The sequence below is a fragment of the Schistocerca cancellata genome, chromosome 2 (genome assembly GCF_023864275.1).
Source record: "Schistocerca cancellata isolate TAMUIC-IGC-003103 chromosome 2, iqSchCanc2.1, whole genome shotgun sequence".
Classification (NCBI taxonomy): Eukaryota; Metazoa; Arthropoda; class Insecta; order Orthoptera; family Acrididae; genus Schistocerca; species Schistocerca cancellata.
The window spans coordinates 808,218,054-808,238,124 of NC_064627.1; the positions used below are offsets into that span (position 1 = coordinate 808,218,054).

Sequence of the window (20,071 nt, forward strand, 5' to 3'; positions counted from 1 at the left end):
ACCACCACCTTCCTCTGTCTCACTTTCTTCTTATCTTTTTACTACAGTTTTTATAGTCTCCAAAAATAATCCTTTATTCTAAAAGCCTCAGATTGTTTTTCAGTCTCCTTGTGTTGATATAAATATATTCACCTACCTTAGGACATAATTACATTATGACTGTATTGTAAAAACAGTTTTGGAGATATTTGAAGTTTAAAAATAAAAACCATTCTGTATAATTTTTCTGTTACTTATTCAATGATGATTTTACAAACTTTCAGAGGCAATGGAGAAGAGTAAATGCATCAATCTGTAAGTGACACTCATCCAGAAACAATGGAGTCAAATGTCCTAAGTGAAAATTGTTTCAATAACCTGGCAGTGGACCTCTTGTGCTGCAAGCTCTTTGCTTCCCAAATTTTGGGAGGAGGTAGTATGAACCAAAACAAGAAATAAATGTACAGCAAACATGGGGTCTAAGATGCATATCTTAAGAGCTATGAACACTTGTTCATAATTGTTTCTGTGATTCAGATCTCTTCTACTGAACAATCGCTCATAGTCTTAAGGTATGCACTTTTGAGCCCATGTGATACTGCACTTTTTTTATTATTTTTTTAAATTTGTGTCCACTCTACCTCATCCAAAAATATGGGCTGTAAAGAGCTTGCCATAGAAGAGGTACACTGCCATAGATATCACAACTATTTCCATAACTTTTGGTATGGTTGTTTCTGAACTAGGTCCTGAACCTCAAATTGATACATTTACCCTTCTCCATCATCCCTGGAAGTTTCTAACATAATCTGTTCTGTCTTCCCCAAAGAAAACAAACAATTAGCCTAATTTGATAATTTAAGTTATTTACATTGATGCATAGAAAACACTAGACAGAATAGACATAACTGAAAAAATTAAATCCACAGCAGATGAAGTGCATGTTAATGAGAAAAGGGAAAAGTAAAACACATAGTGACAATTATAGCTTCACATTTCACAATTCCTTCTTTTTAAAAATATAATAGGGAAGGTCCCCTCTTCCACCACTACAACCATTATGTGTAATGTTGGTTAGTATACTTCAAGAGCTGAATTGTGTGTAATACATCTAGGCAACAATAGGCATTGAATAAATGAAACACATATGAAATATTTTTGATTGAATGGATGTGTATTAAATGAACCCCACTTTTAAAATTGGAATCAGCTGCACTTCTCTTTCTGCTCCAGAAATTTAACAGATGACTTCAAACTCTTGCTCAGAATATACTATCACTTTAAAAAAACTGATATTCATTTAAAATTGAAGGACTAAAACACACAAAAAGTCCACTCACTAATTTGGCAGATGATAAAACATTCACCACTAAGCATAAGAGGGCATACATACTGCTGTTTTTTGGAATCAGGCATTCCATTTTCAAAACAAGGATAGAGAAGGAAAATCTGAAGTTCTTTCAGAGGATTAGCTGCTAAAACCATGTAGCTTATCAAGACATGAGGGCTACAATGAGACAGGGCTACATGAAAATTCTAAATTAAATATAAATAGGAATTTAAAAACTGAAAATTAAAAACTAACAGAGAGGACAGTCAATGTGCCAGATGTATATGGAGGAGAAACTGTAGAGGTGCATGTGGCAGAGGGATGTGGATAGATGGGATCAAGAGGAAAGAAATAAACTGTCATGAGAAGATTAAAATAAAAGAGAATTTTGAAACTGAGTAAAAGATAGGGTAGCAAGGGAAAATTTATCAAACAGTAAAAATTAGAGGATGAAATATGTAAAAGATTAGAAAGAAATGAAACACTGGAGAAAAGGTGCAAACATTGGAGAATATGTGTCAAATTTGGGCAAAAAGGTTACATTTTCTTTCTGTTGTCCATTCGTCTACCTTTCTGCCTTTTTATTCCTTTAATATTTATCCTTGTTTTTTGTTTGTATTGTTCATTCATTAGTTCCCTTCAGCTCCCTTTGTTTTTCTGTTTAAATACCCATCCATAGAGATTTCTTTGCCAGGGGACTAGGTGTTTCTGTTGTCCTCATCATTTCATCATCATCCTCATCATTCATGACAGTGGCTAGATTAGACTGTGAAAAAAAAAATCAGATTGGAAAAAATTGGGCCTTTGTATGGGTGCTGATGACTGCGCAGTTGAGCGCCCCACAAACCAAACATCATCCTCATTGTCATCCATAGTGATGTCGCTGTTGATAGAAGCTATATACTTTCTTCCCTTTTTTCCTTTTCAGTTTCTCATGCATCATTTGCTTTCAACTTCTCCTACTACTAATTCTTTTTTCTTTCTACATCTGGCACATTTTTCTTCTCAGTTTTGACTTTCCCCTTTCCCACTTCTACCTTTCTCATAAGGTGCATAAGGTGTTTTTTATTTCCCTCTGATGCAACGGACAATGAAAGGAAAGATAGAGTAGGTGTCAATAACGAGAAGCCAATAAGTACCTAAAAAAGATCCCTCAAAGTCAGCATGAATATGTTCCCAGGGCTTCTCAGGCGAAGGCCACGGTGACAAAGATGACTTCGGGGCAGCGGCCTGTGATGCACAAGGGCTGCAGGCAGCAACCATGTGTGCGATTTCAGAGTCGATGCTGGGCCAATACACATGATGGTGCACCAGAGATTTTGTGCAAGAGACACCCCAGTGCCCTTGGTGAAGGAGGCGCAAGACCAAAGCACGCAAAGATGCAGGTACCACAACACGCGGCGAAGCATTTTCGGTGGAAAGGAGGATAACACCATCCCTAGCCGTGAGGCGGTAACGCAAACCATAGTAGTTCCGCAACGGATCAGAAGTCTTAGCGGATGGATGATCTGGTCAACCCTTCTGGATACAGCGTAAAACGAGGGAGAGGGTAGGGTCAGAACCCATAGCAGCCGCCAGCTGGTCCCCAGTGATGGGGAACCCGTCCACAACCCACTGCTCAGCAACATCCAGGTGGAAACACAAAAGTTCGTCCCTATCGAATGCCAGATCAGGACCCATGGGAAGGCGAGACAGTGCATCAGCATTTGCATGTTGAGCTGTGGCCAGAAATGAATCTCATAATTGAAACGAGACAAGTAAAGAGCCCAACGCTGGAGGCAGTATGCAGCCTCGTCGGGAAGTGACGTTGATGGATGAAACAAGGAAACAAGTGGTTTGAGATCCGTAACAAGATGAAATTTGGATCCATAGAGAAAAACACCAAACTTATGAAGAGCATAAATAATGGCCAAAGCTTCTTTTTCAATTTGAAAATACTTTTGTTGGGCATCCGTGAGTGTTTTGGAGGCACAAGCAATGGGTTGTTCAGAACTGTCAGAAAAACGGTGCACAAGGACTGCACCGACCCCGTATTGAGAGGCGTCCATGGCAAGAACAAGATGTTGGCCAGGTCAATAAGTAGCCAGGCACGGGGCCTGTTTCAGCATAGTCTTCCATTTCTGGAAAGCCGCATCGCATGACGCGGACCAGTGAAAAGGCACATTTTTATGCAACAGGCAATGCAATGGCTGAGCCACCGAAGCAGCACACAGTAAAAACTTGTGATAGTATGCTATTTTCCCCAAAAAGGCCTGCAGTTCCTTAACAGATGTAGGGCAAGGAAGGGCATCGATCGCAGCGACAGTTTGCTGAAGCAGATGAATACCATCCTGAGGGAGTTGAAACCCCAAGTACGTGGTAGATGCCTGAAAAAATTTTGATTCCTGAAGATTACACTTAAGACCGGCAGTCTATAAGACATGAAAAAGTTGGCGGAGATTTTGAAGATGTTCGTCAGTGGTGGAGCCAGTGACAACAATGTCATCCTGGTAATTTATACACCCAGGGACAGTGAGCAATAACTGTTCCAAGAATCACTGAAAGAGAGCAGGGGCGCTGGCAACCCCGAATGGCAATCATTGGTATTGATAGAGGCCAAAAGGCGTGTTAAGGACCAGAAACTGCCGGGAAGCAGCGTCAAGAGGAAGTTGATGATAAGCTTCTGACAGGTCAATTTTAGAAAAATACTGGCCTCCAGCAAGTTTAGTGAACAAATCTTCAGGTTGAGGCATAGGGTAAATGTCGATAAGACATTAAGTATTTACTGTGGCTTTGAAATCACCACAGAGACAAATATCACCAATTGGCTTAGCAATGACAACAGGAGAGGAACACTCACTGGAAGTGACAGGAAGCAAGACCCCTTAAGCAGTGAGACGATCCAGCTCCCATTTGACCTGATCACAAAGGGCCACAGGAATGGGCCAAGCCCGAAAAAACTTAGGCTGAGTGATATGAGCTTCAAAGTCGTTTGCATGGTCTAACCCAGGAGCAAAAATGGACGAAAATGTCATTGACAAGGAATCCAATTGAGCATAAGGAATAGCATCAGAGATGATATTGACAGAGTCATCTACGGAGAACCCAAAAACGCGAAAGGCATCGAAACCAAAAAGATTCTCCGCTTTACTATGGTTGAGCACAAATATGGGAACAGTGCGAACAACAGATTTGTAAGATACCTCAGCATCAAATTGTCCCAAGAGAGAAATCTTCTGTTTATTGTAAGTCCATAATTGCCTAGTGACAGGTGACAGGATTGGAGAACCCACCTGAAGATACATCTGAGAACTGATGATAGTGGCAGCAGAACCAGTATCCACCTGCATGTGAACATCTCTACCAAATATTTGGACATGAGGAATAAATTCCCTGAAAGGGAAGCAGTACAATTGACAGACAACACAGAATCAGAATCAGCGTCATGTTCATGAACATCATGTATGTGGTCAGACTTGCAAACGGATGACACATGACCCTTTTTTTTGCATTTGTGACACATGGCCCAACTTTGTGGACAATCTTCTCGTGAATGTTTTGTAAAACACCGCGGACATGAAGGAAGTTGCCGGGGGTTTTGCTGCAGTTTCTTAGAGGTTTGTTTACGGTTAGGCTGAGGTTGCACTTGGGAGCATACTGCGGCCACGTCCGTGGCAGGGACATGCCACAGGCTTTGTCAGCGTCGCACAGAGGTTGTATTTCCCTGACAATGCCCCATGCCTCTATTTGCAAACCAGCGGCGCAAGAAATTTCAAAACACTGAGCAATGGATAGGACTTCATCTAGAGTCGGATGTGCCAACTGAAGGGCACGTTGCCTAACTTCTTTGTCGGGCACCGATCGGATAAGAGCATCCCGTACCATGGAATCGGTGTAGGATTCGTTGTGAACTTCAGTAACAAATTGAAACTTTATACTGAGGCTGTGAAGTTCAGCAGCCCAAGCGCAATAGGATTGATTTGGTTGTTTTTGACAACGATAAAAGGCAACACGAGAGGCTACCACATGTGTTTGCTTTTGAAAATAGACGGACAGTAGTGAGCACATTTCAGCAAAGGACAAAGACGCAGGATCTTTCAAAGGAGCCAATTGTCACAACAACCGATACATTTGAGGTGAAATCCATGAAAGGAACAGAGACTTACATGGTTGTTTGTTCGCGACATGAAATGCCAAGAAGTGCTGTCGAAGACGTTTTTCGTAATCAGACCAGTCTTCCGCCATCTCGTCATAAGGAGGAAAAGTAGGTAGAGACAATGACGAGAGACGCCCTGCATTTGGTGCCGCAACGAAATCATGAATCACTTTTGTGAGAAGCGTTTGCTGTTCTATGAGACCTCGCAATAGTTGCTCTAAAGTAGCCTTGGAAAAATGTGGGTCAATGATGAAAAAGAAAAATCACTACCTCATCACCAATGGTTATAATTGCAAGTTGAACAAATATATTTCAAGGAAGACGCAATATATGAAAGTCACAGATCAAGTAAACAGAGTAAGACGTGTGTACACTTTAACAGTCAAATCATAACTGAGTCCAAGTCTAGCGGCTGCTGGCTGGCTGGCCGCTTAGGTGGCGCTGCTGCTGCATGGCTGGTAGACAACGCTGCATGTAGAGGACACATGTAACTGTGCGGCGGCACTTTGAAAGATCGGCGAGTCACAACAGCAAAAGTGCCACAAAAAGCAAATACCACCATATACTACATTTACTTTGTACCAATTCTCACTTATGGTTTAGAGACATTTACCCTATTGAAAAAAGACTACAGCAGAATTTTAGTGACAGAGATGAGATTCATAAAAACTGTGAACCAAACTACTAGAAAGGACAGGATCAAAAAAGGAAATGAACAGAAATGTAGCCTGCATAAAAGCCCCTATTATTAGTGCAATAAAAATTTGCAGACTGCAGTGGTGTGGGTGCAAAATGAGAACAAGAGAGAACGCAGGTCAGAAAATATTTTGAAATACATGTCCAATACAAAAAAAGCAAAAGGAAGGTCCAGAAAATGCTGGATAGATGCAGTGTAATTAGACATGAAGCAGAGAAAATTCCAGAGGAAGACATCAAGGAACTGAAAATCTATGAAGATATGAAGGCATAAGGGGATGGCAAGCAGTTGCAATCACACAAGGGGAACATGGCTGGGAAATGATGATAATGAGGAGGAGGAATTTTAGAAATAGAAGTGTCTCTTAAATGAACTAACATGCGACAATATTTTTGCGTGTCTGCCATACTTTCACTCCATAGTGGCTTACAAGATAAAGTTCTACTGCAATGTAGTAAAAATCAATAAAGTATTTTATTTCATGTAGATATCTCATAAAAACATTGCATTAAGTCAGTAATGAAAGCCTTAAAGAGGCCTCATGAAGCAGAAGTTTTATTTTCACATGCCAGCTGACTAGTTCTATACTAAGCCTTATAGATATTAGTAATATCTGTGATCTTCTCAAATGAAATCTATACAAAATTTATTTCCATATATACCTTACACCCTTATCTAGAGTTCAGAATATATTTCTGTGCTCCAGAGAAAATATTTTTAATAAGTTTTTCACATACACAAGGCAGGAAATTGGAAATGCCTAAAAATTTGAATTAAATTAAAAGCACATTTAATTATTAGCTCCCTGTATATAACCTGAACTGTGGGAATAAAAATCCCAGGTAGTAATGTATAGGACTGCTTGGACTAACGTCCACAGCAATATGAACCTCCATTCTTGCAATATAAAAACAATTATTTATCTTTGAAAGCTGTCAGATTACTCATCAGTGTGCTATATAAAACTGATGCCAAATATTAGACAAACAGTGTAATCTGAAAAGCAACAATTTTTAACAGTTTCCTTTTGCAGCCTCATTATTGCAAATGCTACATCTTCTATTCAACAGTTTTCTGTGGTAATTTAAAGACTACTTGGTTTTGGAACCTCAAGTGAAGAGTCACAACCTCTTTGTCTATATCAGTGCTGACTTAATCATGGCTTCCATCATTATTACATGCTGTAAATTTGTGTAGTTGAAAATCCATTCTTAAAAATGCAATATTTCATACTATGACCAAGATGTAACCCATGGTGTTTTACAAAGCTTTCTTGGTCTACAGAAAACTAGTTAAAAGTCTGCATCACTTTCAAAGCAACAAAGATACACAAAAAAATTGCAGATTACATTATACTTACATAAAATCCAGTTATGGAATCAGCAATTTCCTGAGCATCTTTCTCTTTTAAGCAGTTGTATATTTCCTTTGATGAACTGTCAGGGCAGTTCAATAGCTGTGCTTGCTTCTTTGCTTGTCCTAATGGATCATGAAGTACAATTGACTGGACACCACCACTCATTGCAATTGCCCGATGAAACAGTCCTAGGAAAGATTATAATTGCAATTAGTCAGTAAAGATACTTTACATATGTTGATATAGGCATGCAGAATTTTTCATAGAGCTGTTCAAAAATATGAGAGTTCAGCATGGCCAATGCAGAGCAAGGCTTCTCTTTTATTTTAAGTGGTTACTCGCAATATACTTTTAAGCTGCTGCTGTTAATTTATTATATTCAAGTATATGGGTAAGGAAGATGCTTTTGTGTTTTATATTCCTCATCATGCACTAGCAATAGCTTTTTATATCAATTGTAATTAATTAATTATCAATATTTTGAACAGCTACACGGTAGCCAAAAATAGAATTATTTGAGTATGTCCAACATTACCAGTAAAGGGGAAAGAAAACTTCAAATTCCAGCTTGAGATTAATACTCTTCTTTCTTTGTGATTCTGTTAGCCCAGCTTCAATAGCTCATAACTGACAGCAAATGCTTTTCTCTATTTCATTTATTGTTTATTTTTTTATTTTAATGTCTGTTTATCTTTCTTCTGTTGTTGAAACTTGAAATATATTTATTTGTGCCCCAGTGTTGAAGTAGCATTAGAATATATTTCTTTGAGTCTTTTTTAAACATGATTTATAACTTTATATTTTAAGTACTTTTCCCTTACACTGTGAAAGTGTAATTTTATATTGCCTGTGTGATTCCTTATCCCATTTCTAGTTTCCAAACATTCTTTCTTAGATGATAAACTCACGCTATTATTTTGATTGTTCTTCTTTGCCCAGTATCTATATACTTGTTTTGTTTGTGGCATCTGGTTCAAGCCAGTGTTAATGTGTGAATGGTTATTATGACACTGTGCACACCTATGTCCTGGGACACATCACTTTTGTAAAATGGCATCATAGACATCAGCAGAATTCAGGGCGGAAGGAAGTGGGGGGCACTTTCCCACACCCAGACCCCCCCCCCCCTCTCCCCTGGAATTTGGGAATTTGGAGTAGAGAGTCTTTATTCATTACAGAATTCACATACACTTCTAGAAGTGATTTCCTGGGATTCTTGTTAGGCAGTTTTAGCACCTATGGAATTTAGTTTTTTGTGGCAAGACACATCTCAAAACAGTCCAACTAATTCATATAAAAGACAACAAGTTTAGAGTTTTTCTGCCCCACCCCCCGCCCACACACACACATCCCAGGAAAAGCCAGGAAATGGTTCTGTGGAGATCCATGGAAGTGTTACTACAATGGAGGATATAAGTATGCAGTTCACCAGAAGACACAATATCAATTCACTCTTGCTGTTATTCAAGTGCAAGAGATACAAAATGAGCAACTCCTCCCTCTACAGATAAATCAGAAAAGATTATTGTAATGCAGTACCTTACAGTGTATACTGAAGAATAGTTGTGTTTTAAGTGTATCAATAACAATGACAGCTGACATAATGAGGACATTTATGAGTCATAGTAAGACATTGGCAAAGAATAATTCTGGATAAAAACAAATCCTAATTGGTTGTTGACATCATTAAACAATGAAGTGGATCACTTCATACAACCATAGAGTTAGTGTGATAAATTATATTAGAAATCAATCAGCATCTTTAGTTTGTTTCTGCAATTACAGTCTGATACAAGAACATACAAGACATTTGAATTCAGTTATCAGTCTCTGAAATAATGATCTCCAGTAGTTAGTAACTACGACAGAAATGATGCAAAGGAATATAGAAGAGTAGTCATTTTTTTACTTTTTTCCATTAATAGGCTACATTTGTGTATTGAAAGTTCACAAACAAGCTTGTGAATCAGAATACAGTACCTTCTTCCTGCTTTTAATCACCATAATGGTTTGGCCCTGAAGTAGCACAATTCTCCAAGAATGAACAACAACTAAAGATTATGTGAATATCCACCCTCCACATACACACAGTCACTGCTGTCATCTCTGAGGATTCAGCATTGAGAGACAGAGTGTGTGTGTGTGTGTGTGTGTGTGTGTGTGTGTGTGTGTGTGTGTGTGTGTGTGTGTGTATTGTTATTCCATCCCAGATTTTCGATTGTTTACTTTTACCATATTAGTCACTTTGTTTAGATGTTCTCATTAGTTTAACAATATGGCATTTCTTTTTGTGAAAACTGTGTCATTATTTTCCTCACAGGCTTTGTGATCAAATTTCCTGTTGTGTTGATGTTATATTATAATAATAATGTCTACACTGAGTGTCGAAAGTACCATTTACTCAGGACACTTTTTGCACATATGAGGGCCATCCGAAAGTAAAGAATGTTTTGCCATACCAAGATTTTCTTTAATAATAATACAGAAACTAAATATACGTGTATTAACATATACTTAGTCTACTTTTCCTCATAGTCACCTTGACACCAATTTGTGTGTATCCTCTTCATGCCATGTGGCCACCAGGCTACTCAACCAGCTCACAACAGGATCTTTCAGGTCTTCACCATTTGCAGGTTAACAATGAGCTTCTTTAGTCTTGGAAAAAGTAAATGCCTGATGGTGCCAGGTCCGGACTTTAGGGAGGATCTCAAAGATGTACCACTGGAATTTCTCATGCAGTAAGACTTGTATCTGCCAGGCAGTATGGAGACATACATTGTCATGCAGTTGAACAATTCCATGGGACAGCAAGCGCCTATTTAGAGGTTCTGGGTAGCCCGATGAAGACATTCAGGGGTAGCACAATGTACATCACTATTGACGGTTGCATTGCAGGGCATTAAATGGACTAGTAAGACCCTTTCACTGTCCCATAATACAGAAGACATGAGCTTTTGAGTTGTTTCAGTTTTTTTGAACTCACATGGTGTCTGTGGCGACTGAGGGTGAAGCCACTCCATAAACTGTTGCATCATGGTGAGGATGTTGTGAGAAACCTATATTTCATTTCTTGTAACAATCTCATCAATGAATGCATTGTCATCTCCTTCATAATTCCTCAAGAATGCTAATGTAGCAACCATTCTTGCAGGTTTTTGGTCATTCTTGACCATCCAAAGCACCCAGTGTGCACAGATTTTGTGGTATCCTAAGTGCTGAGCAACAGTTTTGTTCACAACTGAATGAAATACTTCATAACATGGATGCTGCTAATTGTGAATCATTGATTCTCTCAAATTACATGATCCACCTTTTGTTTCAATGCAACTGTGATGATGGAGGGTTGACCTGATCTTTCTTCATCATTCTTAAACATTATGCACCACTCTCGGACACTTGCTGCATTCATTACACCTTCACCATAAATGGTAAGAAGTCTGCAGTTAATGCCACAGGGCCTAATATTTTCCACCTAACAAAAATTAATGACACTTCACACCTCACAGTTGGCAGGTTTTGCAGTTGGCTCAATCTTGATCACAGCTATCTTTGTACTTACTACATGACACTATCTGACTTACAGCCACATGCGGCAACTATCCACATCACACTGAACACCAGAAACCAATTAAAACTAAATGCAATTCCAATAGCAAGGTAAAACTCCCCATGAATGACATGACAATGTTCCTTTATCCAGTAACTGATTCAGAGGTACTAAATGCTATAAATAAGTTAAAAAATAAAATGTCATGTGGGTGTGATGGGATTCCTGACAAAGTCATTAAGCAAAGTGCAAGAAACATAGCCTCGCATCTCACTGAAATTATAAATGAATCTTTTAAGACAGGGGTGTTTCCATCAAAACTTAAAATGTCAACTATAAAGCCACTTTACAAGAATGGTGATAAATATGATGTTAGTAACTTTAGGCCTTTATCAATGTTGTCAGGTTTCTCAAAAATAATAGAAAGGCTAATGTATCAGAGACTATACAAATTTCTTATCAAAAATAGAATATTGGTTAATGCGCAAAATGGTTTCCGTAAAAATAAATCAACTGAAACAGCTATCTTCAATTTTTTGCAACTTGTTCTAAATTCCATAAACAGAAAGGAATTAAATTGTGGATTGTTTGTAGACCTATCAAAGGCCTTTGATGTCATCGACCATAAGTTACTGCTTAGGAAGTTATATGCCTGTGGGATACATGGAGTTGCCCACAAATGGTTTGAATCATATCTGTCAGAAAGGTATCAGAAGGTGGAGATAAGCCAGGCAGATAGGACATATTCATCAAGATTCGAGAGAGTTTTGTATGGAGTACCCCAGGGATCTGTATTAGGGCCATTACTGTTTTTAATATTTATCAATGACTTACCAAGTCAACTATCTGAAGCAGAGGCAGTACTGTTTGCTGATGATACAAGTTTGTTTGTTAAAGCAAATAGTGAAGCTGACTTACAGGAAAAAGTCACATTAGCAACAGACGAAGCAGACAGATGGTTTAATGAAAACAGACTCATTGTGAATGCCAAAAAAACAACGTGGATCAACTTCAGACATATTACAAAATAAAAACTAACCTTACAGTAGAACTGGGTAAGTGTAAGATTGAACAAGCATCATACACTAAATTCTTGGGAGTATGGTTTGATGAACACTTAAGATGGGAAAAGCATGTAATATCATTGAACAAAAAATTAAGTCAAACATGTTATATACTTAGAATGCTTAAAAGCTCATGTAATATTAAAACAGTGTTATGTGTTTATTTCTCATTCATGCACAGTTTATTAAGATACGGCGTACAGTTTTGGGGGAACATCAGTCTAACAAAACACTCATTTAGACTACAAAAGAAGGCAGTCAGAATAATAAAAGGTATAGGATATAGAGACTCTTGTAGGCAAGCTTTCAAAGAATTAAAAATCATGACACTACCATCTTTATACATATATGAAAGCAAATGTTTCTTAAAAGAACACGAGGAATTTTCTACATTAAACAGAGAATTTCACAACTACGAAACAAGGAATAGGAATGATTTCCACAGAGAAATTCATAAAACAGCTATGTATCACAAAAGTGTACTATACCAACCCAAAATCCTCTACAGTGCTCTCCCCAAAGAACCAAAAATAATACCAAAACTGTACATGTTTAAAAGAGAATTAAAAAACATGTTATTGAGCAATAGTTTTTACAGTATTGAAGAGTTTATGAATCGTTGACAATAAAAGCGCAGTTAATATTTCCCTGACATAATAAATGTGTGTAATTGCTCACATTTAAAGACTTGCTGTTTCTATGAAAGTGTGAAACATTGTTAATGTAAGAATGTAAATAATCTTTGATGTGAGAATCACTAACTTTTTTTATTTTTTGTACGTTGTTATCCTACTTGTATATTTTTATGTTAATATTCTAAAAGTTCTATTAAAATTGTAATGTCTAAGTGACAAGTAAATTCAATTACAAATTTTCATGTATATGTATTTTAAATTGTAATGTTTATTGACAAGTCCTATGTCATTTCGATGATGTACTACGAGGACGCTAATAAATTGAATTGAATTGAAATGAGTGGCTACCACAAGACAGGCACACAGACTGTATGCACAATCATTCTTTACTTTCTGTATGCCCTCTTACTTACTTACTTACTTACTTACTCACTGGTCGTACCGGTCTCGAGAGTCCATTACCGCAGCAAGGTATTTTCGCCATCTGTCCCTGTCTTGGGCTATTTCCTTCCATTCACCTTCAATAACTAGGCTCCTCAAATCACCCTTCACATTGTCCTCCCATCTATGCCTCGGTATCCCCACAGGTGCCCTACCAGTACTCTGCACGCTGCCCTGCCCTCATCCATTCGAGCAACGTGACCCGCCCATCGCAGCATACATGATTTAATAATACTGATTATGTCAGGGCTTGAATAGAGTTCGTAAACCTCTTCGTTATGCAGTTTTCGCCACTCTTCACTAATGTCATCCCTTTTTGCTCCGAAAATTTTCCTAAAAATTTTGTTTTCAAATACTCGAAACGGCTTTTCATTTTGCACAGTGAGAGACCAAGTCTCACACCCATACAGCATAACTGGTAGAATAATAGTTTTGTATATTCTAATCTTTAAATTCCTAGACAATATCCGTGATGATAGTAATCTATTCAGTGAGAAGTAGCACGCATTTCCTGCCCATAATCTCTTCTTCAGTTCGGATTCAATCTCATTTCTCGGAGTGATGTCCATGCCTAGATACTAAATTGTGTTCACTTTTTCAAACTGCATGTCTCCAACTCTTAACATTTCCTCATCTACTGCTGTTGGCATTCTAGTAGTAACCAGGTATTTAGTTTTGTCTTCACTTATCCTTAGACCTACATCTTCACTAGCCTTGATTAACACATTTGCATTTGCTGTTACCAATTCTTTCCTATCGCTAATGATGTTTCGATCATCTGCGTACCCTAATATCTTAATATTTCCATTTAACTCCACACCCTCTGAATTATCTGCTGCCATTCGTACAATATATTCTAGGACTAAATTAAAAAGTAGCAGAGACAGGGCATCTCCCTGCTTAAGTCCGTTCTTTATTACAAATTCTTTTGACTCCAATTTCCCCACGCGTACTCTACCTTTTGTGTTTTTCAAACTCGCTTCTATAAGTCTAACATACTACTTTGGTATTCCAAGTTCCAAAATAATTCTGTACAATTTTGACTGCAATACTGAATCATATGCTTTTGTAAAATCTATGAAAAGATTATGAACTGGTTTATTGTATCCCCATTTCTTTTCCAAAATTGGACGCAGGGTGAATATTTGGTCTATAGTTGATCTGTTCCTCCGAAAGCCGGCTTGGTAATCCCCCACGATTTCATCTGCATATGGTGTAAGCCTGCTTAGCAGAATATTCGAGAAAATTTTGGAACATACTGGTAATAGCGATATCCCTCTATAATTACTACAATCCATTTTGTCACCTTTCTTAAAAATTGGGATCAGAATCGACTCCTGCCACTCTTCAGGTATCATCTCTGAGTTCCATACTTTAGTTAAAACTTTGTGAACTACTTCCACCAATTTCTGTTCCCCATTTTTAACTAATTCTGCAGTTATGCAATCTGATCCTGGTGCTTTATGGTTTTCAATTTGTTGATTGCATCTCTTACTTCCTTTAACGTTGGCTCAGGTATTTGGGGTTCTGCTGTATTCCCTGTTTCCTGGTGTACACTTAATAGATGCTCAAAATACGTCCTCCATTTACTTAATATAGCATTGGGGTCTGTCAGTATTCCCCCAGCATCCCCTCAAAGTCCATTTGTTCTAGCCTTGAAACCCTTCCTATACCCATTTATGTCTAGGTAAAGTTCCCTAATGTTTTTTTGTTTTACTGTTTGTTTCCATTTTTGTGATTTGATTGTTCAAATAATCCCTCTTCTTTGCCCGTAGCCTACAACCAACTTCCCTTCTCAAGTTCATGAACTCCTCTTGTTTTCTATCTCCCATGCCCTCATAGATTATAATAGGCTTTGTTAACAATTGAGTGTCATACATGCTGACAAGAAGGAAAGTAGGTGATAGTGTCTCATGTGGTATGTGAGTCCTCGACAACTATCTTATATTCCAAATTCATATTCTAGGCTTAAGTTTTAACACAGCATAAACATATAATTTTTGATGTATGAGCTATGTAATATGTGTCTTTAGCTACATATATAAAGAAATACACTCTTTTGTACATAGAAAGAGACAAGCCAAACTTTGTATAACCTCCACAAGATGTAATCATGGCATAATAAGTAAAATAAAAAATAAAATAAAATAAATAAATAAAAAACTCTGCAAAAAAAGTTCTGAAACATGCTTGTGTAAAGTAAACACAAACAAAATGTGTCTTGCACAAGGCAAAATTTGTACCTAACACTGGTATCATTATTTCTTGATTCAAGTTTTTTATTAGATTCATGTGGCTTAATATAGGCAGAAGAAGGAAATATTATTGTTTTGACTGAAAAGCAAATTGAAAATTAACATGCACTGTTCAGTGCAGTCAGGGCACATACTACAAATGTATCTGAAATCACAATACATGATAGATCTTTTTATGAAACATTTTGAAGCAAAATTTAATAATTCATAGAGACATCAATTCTCTTGGCCCTATTTCTATTCTAAACCAAGCCCAAAAGCACTACAAAGTGAGCCTGTACTATTCCTGTCCTATGTTAGTATATCCTAATTTGGACATATGTTTCTCTTGCATTCATCCTCTTTATTGCTATTGCTGTTGTCTTTCATTTTTTCCTCCACATATAAATTAAGGTCATTATTAGACTGCAAAAGCATTTTTCCTCGTATTTCACTGCATAAATGTTTTAGTTCTATAATATATTAAACCTTTAACGTACCTTTTGACATGGTAGAAAGCATATGCAGCAGAACACTGATTGACCCAGCACTGTAACCACAAATTGTAACATTTTCCGGGTCTCCACCAAATGCAGCAATGTTTTTCTGCACCCACCGCATGACTTCTACCTGGTCCTTGAAGCCATAATTTCCAGGCATAATAGAATCTCCTGTACTTAAGAACCCTGCAAGGATGTTGCAATAAATGCCAAAAATAAATTATCACATACCTCACCATAGGAGAAAGAATTTATATAACAGCTCTAAACTGTAAAATATGCCTGTATTTCTGCTAGTTTTAGCAAAAATATATTGACAGATAACAGTTGAAATTATCACATCTGTCTGACTGCACATAGTATCACTGCAAAGCATTCACTGAATATAATGTACAAATATGGCACAACAACAATATTATTTCAATCCAGTTTATTCTTTTATGTTTTTGTAGAGGAAAGGCAATGGATAAATCATACCTAGAGCCCCCAGTCTATAATTTGCTGTCAACAATATAATGTCCTCATCCATGAGGTACTCTGGACCAAACAGATCACTGGTGGCTCTCATGCTGTAGAATCCACCAGGGTGAAAAAAGACAAGAACAGGTTTCTTTGGCCTGCTTCTTTTGTCTGGCAACTGAAATGAATGTATACATTTTTGCATTGTATTGTTATTGGTCCTGTTGTCTACAAAATCATCTTATGCATAAGACACTGGACAAGTCAATTTATATTAATAGTAAAAAAATTATTTCTATGCATTTGTATTTAAAATTATAGATAATAAACTTCACACACTTAAATATTCTTCAGTAGAGTAAAAGAAGTACTGCTGCAAATATAACTTTAAAGATTTGCTAAGGGTTTTGGTATCAGTAACTGTTTTTATATTTTTGGGAGGTTTTTTATAAAGTTTAACTCTCATGTGGAAACCATTGTTTTGGCACAAGGGTGCACTGATTTGTGCTATAAAATGGGTTTGGTAAGGCAATCATGAATATAACAGTATTTTCTATTTTATTTTAATTTTTTAAAATTTTGTGGTGTACTGTCCCTACCCATTACATTTATTTTAAAGAATATAAGAGCTTCCATAATGCTGATACATGGTAAACAAGAAATGATAGAAATCTTAAACAATGCTAACATGTGTCTCTAGGTTTGTATCCAAACTTGATTCCAATAGTCCTCTTTTCAACTTGAATGTCCTGGCAACAGCTGCAGGGTCCCATAAGTCTAAGAATTTCATTTGTGTACTGTTATAAACTGATTCGGTATCGACAGAGAGAAGTACGCCATACATATCCTTGTCCAGAGCATCGAGAACCCTTAGTAGGATGGTCTTCTTTTTACGTCATGCTGACTATTCTGTGGCTAGTTGCCAATTCTTGTGATGATGTTTATTGATTGCTGTGGTTTTTTCTTACTTTTCCCTTTAAGTAATTTTGTGATATCACCTCAAATATGATTGTTTAATGGGCCCCCACATTTAAGCTTAGATCATTAATGTACAAAAGGTCCCATTACTGATCCTTGAGGTACACCATGTTTAATTAAATTATACTCTGGTAAGTGTTCAAGCCCCCACATTTTAGCTTAGATCATTAATGTACAAAACCTACCATTACTGATCCTTGAGGTACAGCATGTTTAATTAGATTGTACTCTGATAAGTGTTCAGAAATATTTTTAAGGTACACATTAGTGTGCTTAATGTTCACTGCTTGTTTGAGATTGCTCAGAAAGGAACTTATCCAGTTGTTGGACAGCCCTTGAATGCTAAACTTTTTAAACTTTGAAATCAGAATCTTATGATCCACTATGTCCAAAGCTTTTGATAGGTCAGTAAATAATCCTGTTGGTTCCTGGTGCATGGCCATCAGGCTTAGTGAACAATTAAAGCACTCGTAAATGGCGATTAACTTTGACCTCTTTACTCCTGAATCTGTTTTTTTCATTAGCTATATTTTTTTTACTTACAAATTCCATATGTTTGCCATACACAAAATTTTCTAATGTTTTTGAAAAGTAAGAGGAAACTGTGATGGGAGTTTAGTTATTTACATTATGTCATCCAGCTTTTTTTATGTAATGGAATTACCTTACATGTTTTAAATACATCAGGGAAAGTGACTGATGAAATGAGCAGTCATGTAAGTGTATAAATAGTTCAGTTAGGTTTAAAGCACTCTTCTTTTTAATCCTTTCAGTTTCCGTGATAGTGCGATAGTGCTGATGTATGTTGGACTACTACATGTGCTTATTTTATATTTATAGGACTGGGTCTCCTTATTTTTTATTATTATTATTGTTTTTGCTTATTTATAATATTATCTGACCTTGTTAAATGTACTGGCTACTTGTAAGGGCTCTTGTTTACTTTTGTATTTTCTTGTGATATTGTTAATTTTTACATGATTCTCTGTTTTCACCAGTCTCTTTTTATTACACTCCACATGGTCTTCTCTTTATTTATTATATATATTATAAAGCTTAGATCATTAATGTACAAAAGGTCCCATTACTGATCCTTGAGGTACACCATGTTTAATTAGATTATACTCTGGTAAGTGTTCAATATGTGCATAACTTAAACAAGGAATTATTCAAGTTACACATTTTATGAATTTGTCTCTTCTTCTGGCATGAAATTGTTGTTTCCCTTGTGATTAAACTGTTTATCCTAGAATTGTCCCTTATGGGTATAATTTTCCATGGAAATACAATTCACTTTTCTCACATGACATACTGCAAGCTTTGAATCAAGGTAGTCAGGTAGACGCAGTATTTCTTGCTTTCTGGAATGTAATTTGACTCGATACCACACCTATGCTTATTTCAAAAGTATGATCCTATGTGGTATCAACTGAAATTTATGATTGGATTGAGGACTCTTTTGGTAGGGAGGATACAGCTTGTTATCTTGGGTGGAGGGTCCTTGTCAGATGTGAAAGTAACTCCAGATTTGCCACAGAGAAGATGTGTTGGGACCCTTGTTGTTCATATTGTATATTAACAGCTTTGCAGACGGTATTAATAGTAACATCAGACTTTTTGCAGATGATGTAGTCATCGATAATAAAGTACTGTCTGAAAGAACTGCATAAACATTCAGTCAGACTTTGATAAGATTTCAAAGTGGTGCAAAGATTGGCAACTTGTGCTGAATGTTCTGAAATGTAAAACTGTGCACTTCACATAATGAAAAAATATAGTAACCTGTGGCTATAATACCAATTATTCATTGTTCAAATCAGCCAACTTGTACAAATAGGGATATGAAATGGAATGATCACATGGCCTAAGTCGTGTGTAAAGCAGATAATTAATTTTAGATTTATTGGTAGAACACTGAGAAAGTGCAATCAGTCTACAAAGGTGTTTGCTTACAAATCACTCAAGTGATCTGCTCTAGAATACTGCTCGAGTGTGGGGGATCCGTACCATATTGGACTAACAGTGGATACTGAACGTATACAGAAAAGGGCAGCAGAAAAGGTCACAGGTTTGTTTGATCCATGGGAGAGTGTCACAGAGATACTGAAGGAACTGGACTGGAAGACTCCTGAAGGGAGATATAAACTATTCCAAGGAAGTCTGTTAATAAAGTTTAAAAAATGAGCCTTAAATGAGGATTCTAGGAATGTACTACAACAACCTAAGTATCACTCACATATAGATCATGAAGATAAGAATGCAATAATTACTGCAGGCACAGAAGCATTCAAGCAATCATTTCTCCCACATTCCATATGTGAATGGAAAGGTAACTGGTCCAATGGGACATATCCTCTGTCTTGCACTTCATTGTGGTTTGCAGAGTATAGATGTAGATGTATATAAAAGTAGACAACAATGGGTTACTATAGCAATGAAGGTGTTACACTTTTCATTTAGATCATTAATTTTATAAATCTGTGACCATCTTTCTATGTTTAACAAATTGCTGAAATAGTCTCTGTTATCCTGGCTGTAGCATCTACATGCAGATATTAAAAGCATGAAGTTCTCAGTAACACATTTTAATTTCAAATTTTGTATTGAGTTAAATGGTCACTCATGCCTGCATTGAAAATTGTTAATGAAATGCTCGGGGCTGGTTTAAATCCCAAGTCACACCATCCACCACTTGGATCACCAAGCTGAGAG

General features: G+C 37.0%; 1 protein-coding gene across 1 annotated transcript in view; it reads right to left on the bottom strand.

Annotated features, from left to right (window-relative positions):
• The window catches only part of LOC126162671 (juvenile hormone esterase-like), a 60,832-nt gene that overhangs the window by 14,538 nt on the left and 26,223 nt on the right, over positions 1 to 20,071 (bottom strand). The window contains exons 3-5 of the mRNA XM_049919319.1: positions 16,400 to 16,559; positions 15,923 to 16,108; positions 7,502 to 7,686 (exon numbers count right to left, since the gene is read on the bottom strand). Coding sequence (XP_049775276.1) covers positions 7,502 to 7,686; positions 15,923 to 16,108; positions 16,400 to 16,559 — 531 coding nt within the window. The remainder of the gene's footprint in view (positions 1 to 7,501; positions 7,687 to 15,922; positions 16,109 to 16,399; positions 16,560 to 20,071) is intronic.